The sequence below is a fragment of the Dermacentor albipictus genome, chromosome 10 (genome assembly GCF_038994185.2).
Source record: "Dermacentor albipictus isolate Rhodes 1998 colony chromosome 10, USDA_Dalb.pri_finalv2, whole genome shotgun sequence".
NCBI lineage: Eukaryota > Metazoa > Arthropoda > Arachnida > Ixodida > Ixodidae > Dermacentor > Dermacentor albipictus.
Genome location: NC_091830.1, coordinates 48,193,803 through 48,202,436, shown reverse-complemented (window position 1 = coordinate 48,202,436; position 8,634 = coordinate 48,193,803). Strand labels below are relative to the sequence as shown.

At 51.3% G+C, this 8,634-nt stretch overlaps 1 protein-coding gene across 1 annotated transcript; it reads left to right on the top strand.

Annotated features, from left to right (window-relative positions):
* The first annotated feature begins 253 nt into the window (after positions 1-253).
* On the top strand, positions 254-2,901 carry LOC139050382 (solute carrier family 22 member 6-like). The gene has a single exon (XM_070526642.1). The coding sequence runs from the start codon at positions 263-265 to the stop codon at positions 2,036-2,038; it is 1,776 nt and encodes a 591-aa protein (XP_070382743.1). The 5' UTR covers positions 254-262; the 3' UTR covers positions 2,039-2,901.
* Positions 2,902-8,634: the final 5,733 nt, after the last annotated feature.

The window sequence follows — 8,634 nt, the reverse complement described above, 5'->3', positions numbered from 1 at the left end:
TTTGCCCTGCAGTGGGCTTAACCAGGCTGATGATGATGATCATGATTGGGACGTCTATATAAAATTATTATGTTGTGAATAAATAATTCAGTTTTGTTGGATTTGAATGCGCAAGCTGAAGACATCTCGCGTGTGATGCCCAACTTATAATCTTCGCGCTTTATTATTATACTAGCTAAAGAAGTGCGAATACTGCCCGATTCGCACCTGGGTGTATGAACTACAACCAAGCGAAAGAAGGCAAGAACGAAGATGAAGAAGAATGGCTGCTCTGCCAGAGGCGCCTGTGCTCACTAGTCTATCATCTCTTTCGGGAGCATCGAGACGTGAGGCGGAAGCCGTCGGCGAAGATGACGACACCCCACTCCCTTACGGTTTCGGCAAGTTCCAGCTGCTGATAATGTTGGGCACGATCGTCGCGGGCGCCACTTTTACGCTGCACGACGAGAGCTTCCGACTCACTGCGGGCGTCATGGACCACTGGTGCCAACGACCCTCCAAGTTTGCCAACCTCAGCGTCGTCGAGTGGAAGGAGCTCGCCATCCCCCGGGACGTGGACGGCCAGTACAGCCGCTGTACGGTGCGCGAACCGCCAGACGCGGGAGACGTGGCTCGCATCGTCTCGTGCACGTCGTGGGAGTACGACCTGGCCACGTACGGCAACAACATCGTCAGCGAGTGGAACCTCGTGTGCGACCGGCGCTGGATCGTGGACCTCGCGAGGATAGCCTACTCGGTGAGCTGCATGGCGTCCCTGTGCGTGTTCGGCGTGGCGGCCGATCGCGTCGGCCGCAGGGTCGTCGTCTTCGTGGCCGTGCCCGTGGTGCTGGTGGCCGGGGTAGGCGGAGGCCTGCCCAAGGACCTGCACTTTTTCGTGGCCGTGCGCTGCCTCGTCTCGGCGGCTGTGAGTGCCCTGGTGCCGCCGCTGCTGGCGCTGGCGTACGAGGTGTCGCCCATGAGCAAGATTCCCGCCTACACTGTCGCCACCTGGGTGATCACTCTGCTCATGGTGCCCCCGACGCTAGTGGTAGCCCAGGTTGTCAACGGCGGCTGGGCCGTCACCCAGCTTCTGGTCATGCTGCCGACGGCCCTCCTGCTTACCCTGTACTACATCATAGACGAATCGCCTGCCTGGCTTCTGGTCAACGGGAAAGTCGGCGAGGCGGAGCGCGTTGCGACGCGCGCGGCGAGGTTGAATGGGTTGCGAACGGGAAGCGGCGACCTTGGCGGGCTACAGCGGTACTTGCAGGTTCAAGAGGTAGCCCCCAAAGAACCGGCCGGGCCTTTTCTGCTATGCTCGAAAGGTCTCTGGCAGCGCACAGCGCTGTTGACATTCTGCTGGACGGCGCTTGCCTACTGCTACATCAGCTTCATCTTCAATGACGCCATCTTCGTCAGCGTGATAGTGAACGTAATGGACATGCTCCTGACCTCCTGCGCTGCTATCGCCGTTGCCCGATCCATTCCTCGCTTCGGCTTCAAACTTTTGGTGGTCGTCTCGGCGCTCATATGCGCCCTGGCGTCGGCAGTTCTGGCCGGTATTTACACCGACGGCGAAACGGTTCTGCGCAACTCGCTCGTTCTGCTCATGCGAATGGCGGGAAACGTGACGCTCATGTTTTTCATCACACTCGCCATCAACTGCTACCCCGTTGGCCTTCACTGCACGGCACTCGGCACGGGCCTGGCCTTTAGCCGGCTCGGCGACACGCTGGCCCACACGGTTCCTAGGTTTTTCCAGGGCCGGCACGCCGAAGGGCACCTCACCGTTGCGGCCATCTTGATGACGCTGGTCGCGGCCGCTACAGAGTTCTTACCCGCAAAGGCAGACTGGAAGATGCGTCGCCCTCCCCCGCGTGCCAAACTTACCGAAATCACCGGCGAGGAGCTCAGGCGGGAGCTCCAGGCCTCTCTGGCGCCGCTGCCCAAGAAACGGTTGCGCGAGCGTCGCCGAAGCAGGGGCGACAAACACCGGTTCTCGCTGGACGACCAACACTCGTTGCACACCATGAGCCGGTCAACGATGCGGGACTTCTAGAACGCAGCCCGCATGCGAACGTGGTTTCGCTTTGTCTTTGTACTTTCTTATTAGTGATCGCTCCTTTAACATTGCTTCGTGTTGCAAGTAACCACATGTGAAATTACACGCGCATTCTATGGTGATGCAGTGAATGTGACCTTGTTGGACGTGTCCCGGCTTTGGTGCCATTTCATCGCGGTTTTCAGCGTACAACATGCACAGATGTGCGAAGTTCACATGAATGCTAATCTCGTGTCTGCACTCTGATATATGGTAACACAATAGAGATTATCCGTCTGAATTTAAACAGTAGTGATTTGAGACTCTACGTTCAATCGCATGTTGCCTCTTTGCGAAAGTTGGTCTTGCCGTTGGCTTTTTAGTGTAACTTGCGGTGCTCGATTTTAGTTGCTGAAGCATATAATGCAGAGCTGGGAAAATTTGATGTGGCAGATTTAGATGCGGAACAAAGAGGCGTGCAGAAATATGCAACCTGATGGCAGGGTGAACAGAGAAGAGGCGATAAGAGTTATTTGCCTCGACTTTGTGTCGCTTGAAAAGTGGCTGAGCGGCACCTTCATGCCCACTAAGGAGTACTGCATTCTTAAAAGTGTTTTCTCGTGTCTTTACCTCACACACCGAAAAGGGTGTTTTTGTGAAATGACACACCCATTTGCAAGGCGGACTCTCTAACGGGACGCTATCCCGCTATGTGCGTTCTGCCGAAATGTACACTGCATTTAATTTTTACCGGGACTTATTTCATTCTGTAACTAGACTGGTATTTCGGACGTCCTCCTAAGTATTCCTCGTGTGTTTTTCGAGACGCTTATATAAAGCGAAATCGACCAATTAAAGGAGATGCGCATTCTGGATTCAAATTTTGTCCCTGCATATTGCCGGTCATGTTAGAGGTGGGCGTGAGCTCTCGACTACTCCTACTTTTTTGCCACTAATACATGGGATCGACCACTCTGGAAACCCAACTAGAGGGAATAAAACTGCACCTTAATAATCCAGTAGTGCCTCTAGCTGCTCTGATATGCTGACGCCACGCTCTTCTGTGCTTCAATTTATCTATAAATCCAAACTGAGGTGAGCAGAGCTTGCAGTACGATGTGAAAGGCAGCATGAAGAGAAGAGGACAAAGCCGATGTGTCTTTCCGCATTATGACCAGCGTGCCCCACCTGCACATTTAATGCATCTTCGAATGTTTATTCACACCGAGACTACATGAAATAGCTCATGCTACTGCGGATACAACTGCGCCGACCACGAGGCGAAACTAGAACAAGCGTGCACCTAATGAAATATAATTGGTTGGCGTGCTGCGATTTGTGGACTTTTTGCAGATGATCTTTAAAATATCCCCGAGCTGGAAAAACTTAAACGAAGACAGTCTTAAAAAGCGATAGGCAGTGTGGAAAATTGAAAGAAAACGCTATGTCTTTCTGCTTCCCCACCAGGGGCGCCATATACACAAAGTAGCAGGTCGAGATCCCTGGCCAACTGGGGCCATAGGACGAGCTTGAACAATGACTTGGCGCAAACCGTTAAGAAATAGGCACTTGTGGCTGTTTACTTGCTTGAAATGTCAAAGTACCTGAGTGCCACAAATTCTGCAAGGTGCATGCTTGCGCAAAACACCCTTCTAGCACCATTAAAATAACGAAAGGATGTTTTTACTATTATGAAGATATCACTTCCCAATGCTTCCAACGAAATACATGGGCGTTGCAGTTACTTTCATGCTTCAATGCATAAAATATCGCTTTGTTAAAAAGGTAAGTGGAACAACACTGCATTTTTATGGCAAGTTTGATGGCTCATATGTCCTAACTGGCGTAATTCTGGAATTCCAAGTGGATGCGCGTTGTAAACTCACCGGCTGCGTTTCGCGAATTGCTATGTGTGCCCTAAGGTAACGTCCGCCTCTCTGAATAATCCAGCTCAAGGACTAGAATTATGTTGTCTACAACAGGCTAACCTAAAAATTTCCACAATATTTAGAAATGATTACCCTGTATATGCAGCATAGGTGCGGACTCTTTGCAACAAATGCCGACGCGAGTTGTGCCCTTAAATTGAGCCATGATCGCAGCGTCATGCGGTGAGAAACAGGCCCAACTTGCAGCGGAAAGCAGAATGAAAAGAGATCAAATCTCGGTCGCGGAGTCCGCATATCGATGGGGTCGAAGTGCGAAAACGCCTGTGTTCCGTGAATTGGACGCATGTTGCAGAACCACAGGCGGTCCATATTAATCACTCAAAATTAATTATTGGTATTACCGAAAGGAAACGATCTCGTAGGCATGGTAACTGCCAGATTGTCCGCTCACTCATCATGCACAAAACCGACTTGAACGCTCCTGCCTTTTCTATGGCTGGAGGTCTATTGTCTCACTCAATTGACTTACTCGGGAAGAAGCAACGCTGTTGTTCCGAACCAACTCCGCGTACACTAGAGCTTGGTTATTCAAGACTGGACGATGCGCTTCCCCGTTCTGTGCCTTCTGTGGGGACATGGCCTACATGGAACATTTCATTTGCATATGCCCGCAGTTCGACACAGAAAGAAAAGCGATGGTCGACAGCCTTCGAAACAATGGTCTTTCGCACAGGACCTTCGAAGACGTTTTCTCTGGAGGGCCCGCGGTGATCCGGAAGAGAGTGCAACGACTGCTGGCTGCCTTCATGCGAGACACCGGGCTCTTCGACACCCGGTGACCCACACAGTGACACTGACAGCAGGCTCAAGCGTAACAGTTGCCGGCTGTGTATATATGTCAGGTATGTAACCCACCTGCAGCGACACCACCACCACCACCATCACCTCTCCTTTGTCTTCGGCGGTTGCCGCTAGCACGATGTGATAGCTTCGCGAGTGGCGAAATGGGACAGTGTCAGTGGTTGTTCGCTGAATTCGTTTTCGTTGCGCGCCAGTTGTACGTCTCTTTCGTGGCTTTTAAAGTGGTCTTCCTTCGGTAACTGCCCAAAATTGTGCTCATTGTATTCGGTGAGCCCAAACACAGACGCACACACAGAGACACAAACAAAAAAGTGTGTGCCGAAAACAATGGCAGAAAAGCGGACATTTCTCATAGAAAAGCATCACTACACATACCTGCGATCGGAGAGTCATCTCGTGGCGCCTTTTCAAAGTACGGCACGTTATTAGGCTCCCCCGCAAGGCGCGCTTTCCGCATCTGAAGAGCACATCTTACACCACGACGTAAAGCGACAAACGCTGTTCTGAGCCATTTTGTTAATGAGTGTGTTTGCCATTACCGTCGTGCTTTGAGTGTTTTCCTTTCTTTTTTTCATAGCACACGTTCGATCAATAAAGAAATAAAAGAAAACCTCACGTTTTCGGCAGTGTGCTTCTTCAACATGACTAGAGCGGGACAACATAGTGAAAATTACAACGCAATGGTTGTTCAAGGTTGTTCACCAGGGTAATATTACCTGAAGACAGAACGAGTTTCCCGAAGAAATGTCTAATAAGCTAACAGCTGAATGATGTCTATTATCGTCTATGTTCCATGGCATCGCCCTCATGGTAGTAAGAAAAAAGAAGTAATGAAACCCAGAGATTCACAGACGGCGTTTTGCATTCCGCATTTTGATGGGGACCTCAAGTTGCACATAGATTACCGGTGGGACTTCAGAAAGGAATCGGAGATCAGACATTAAAGCGTAGGACTCCTTGCCTCGAGTAAGTAGCGCCACAGAGGAGCGCGATCTAGTCGGACACAGTGTCGTAATTTCATCCTATCTTTTCACGTGCCCGGCCTCTTCACCGAATCATTTCGATGGTAATTCTAGGAATTTAAAGCCCTACCCTAGTGTGCAAGCCGGGCCTTCAATTGGAAAGGGCTTGCGAAATTTCCCCTGAATAATTCCGCTCACCCGAGCTCGTTTTTGAGTGCAGATATACCTCATCCTCGAGGTAAGGCAAGATCGTTACCTAAGTTATTTCTCAGTGCGCAGACATTCAGTTTAATGGAGTACAGGTAAGTCCAATGCTTATGGTTGTGAAGTTGCGATACCCCTGCGACATAAGTGTTGCTTGACCGCGGGCAGAACGAGGGCTGGAGATATTGAAAAGAAAATAAAGAAGAGGCCTGTGATAATATGAAAGGTTAACGTACAAGACAAGGAGTGTAGGACGGGCGCGTCGTGTGAATGAGCGCAATAGCGCTTGCGCTGTTGTACGCGCACACACACGCACACACGCACGAAACAGAGCTTCGTTGCATTTTTCAGTAATCTTAGCTTCTTCACTGCGCGCAGGCCTATCTGCGAATGCAAGGAAACATTTATGCATAATATTATCTCCACAGCATCGCATCGCAGGAATTTCGGCACGTTCTTCTTGGAAAGACGCGCACCCCGCCAGAGCGAGAGCGACCGGACCGAAAAAAAATGTGCAGGGATACACTCCGTAAGTGGCGAGCATGACATCAGGATGCGCGTTTTATGAGCGCCGACTTAGCAATTCGCAATCATGAGGCCTGAAACTTACTGTAACCGCGTTTAGACCACTGCCACAGCATAACGTATTGCATTATTTTCTTAGCGTATTTCTTACGTCGACGTCGTTTACACTGGCGCATTCCCGTTCGTGCGAAAACGAGCCGGAAATTTCGTTTCCACGAGAGTCAGTTTCGCCGGGAGAGCCAATCGCCAGCAGCCGTTTCACATTTCCTATCGCATCCCCTTGCCCCTCCCCCAGTACAGGGTAGCCAACCGGAGATAATCTCGGGTTAACCTCCCTGTCTTTCCTTTGCCCTTCTATCTCTCACTCTCTCCGGCGACGCGGAACGCGAGCCTCTACAAGCATCGCGTTGGCTCCGAGATGCCCGTCCAACATGCCCGCTTTCCCGGCGCATCGACGCGGTTTGCCTTCCTGACTCAACGCGCAACCGATTACGCAGACGCGACGCGCTACGAGTGCGACCCGACGCGCCAGTAAACGCGCCGTGCAAATGCGGCAGCTACTTCCCATGCGGTGCATCTCGTTTCCATTTCGCACTCCCGGTGGAGCCTCGTAGCACTCGTCAGCACGAAATGGAGCTCACATGCAGGAGCAGAAACCACCGGGCCAAACGCAATCGCTTTTCCCAATTCCCCTGACGTGAAGTGCAGAGCGTATAACACAGCTAGCCACCCGTTTTTTGCCCGCACCGAAGCTCCCATACGTATGCCGTAACGGACATTTAAAAGAATTCGGTGAACAAATGGCGCCACACTGACGGAAAAGACGCCGCGGCACATTCCTCCGGGGCGCTTCTATTCCTCTTCTGCGGGGAACTGAGAGCCAAACTGATCAGTTAAGAACCTCCCCTTGTAGATGAACATATTCATATTACAGCTTCTAACCCTTTAGCTGCTTCCGTTGCCACGAAAACGTAACCCTCGCCTGTCAAGCTAAGCCGCGCCAGCAGAATGACAACGACACCAGGTCTGCAGCGAAGCCAGCTGCCGCCTCAAAGGCAACGAAGAGACCGGACATGCCGGTGCGGAAATGAAGCTTTTAAGTCCATTCCGCTCGCCCGCCCACGGGCGGGACAAAGGAAAACGCCGGAGCTCAGTAAACAAACAGGAACGGCTGGAGCGCAGGCGCCCGCTGGGACAACACGTCGAACCTTGACATTTCTTGAGCGGAACAGGAAACGCCGTTTTCATTGACGGCGAGCGCCGACTTCGCCCGACTTCCCGGTCGGGTTTTCAAAGAAGGCTTTTCATGCCCGAATGGGTTTTCCCTCGAAACCCACGCCCGTTCACGCTCACGCAAAGGGCACGCTTGCCAGTCCGGTGTTCCCAAACAAGGGCCGCGAGGCCTTCGATTCCCATGCGCGGTCCGCATCTTCCGGCTCGCCCTGAAAGCCGCCGCCATCCCAACGATTGGGGTCTCGAGGAAGTCAGTAATTATGTGTGCCTTCGTTAATGACCCTTTATACCCTTGATGTTTCGATGTGCATTCTTCGATGATGTTGTTTCTCATCATCAACAAACGTGCGGCAAAGGAAGCGCCCGAGCAGGATACGTGTTAGTGGTCCTTCCGATTCTTGTTTGGATGCCGATATATGATGCGCTCCATACGAAAGGAACCGGCATCCAGTTTCTTTCCAAAAGGCGATCATGCCGCGGGTGAACCAGCCTCAGCAAAGAAGGCCCAGCGCAGAAAACCGCGTTTTATTTGGTCCTGTTCTCCTTCGACCAAAGAAGCACCTCTGTTTTAATTAAGAACCGCTGCATGGGAACATGTGCTCGTAAACAAACCAGTTTGTTCATTAAACAAAAGAAAGTGCTGCCTACATGCTACAGGTCTGTTTCCTTTGATGCTGTCGGTAATTTGCGCACCATATCGCAAAGAGATCGCGGAACGGGATGAGCATCTTTTTCTGACGCTTTTCTTTAATGAGAAAATCGGGTACACTTGACAAATGCTTGATTTTTCACCGCACCTGTTTCACTGCTTACCATGCTTTCGTTCATAATATTGATTATGGTTCTGGAGGTCCTCGTGCTCATGGTGAATTTTACAAGGATAGCTGTAAAAGCTGTCTCCCTTTGTCTGCGGTAGTCAGCGGTGTTCGTCGGTGACCGT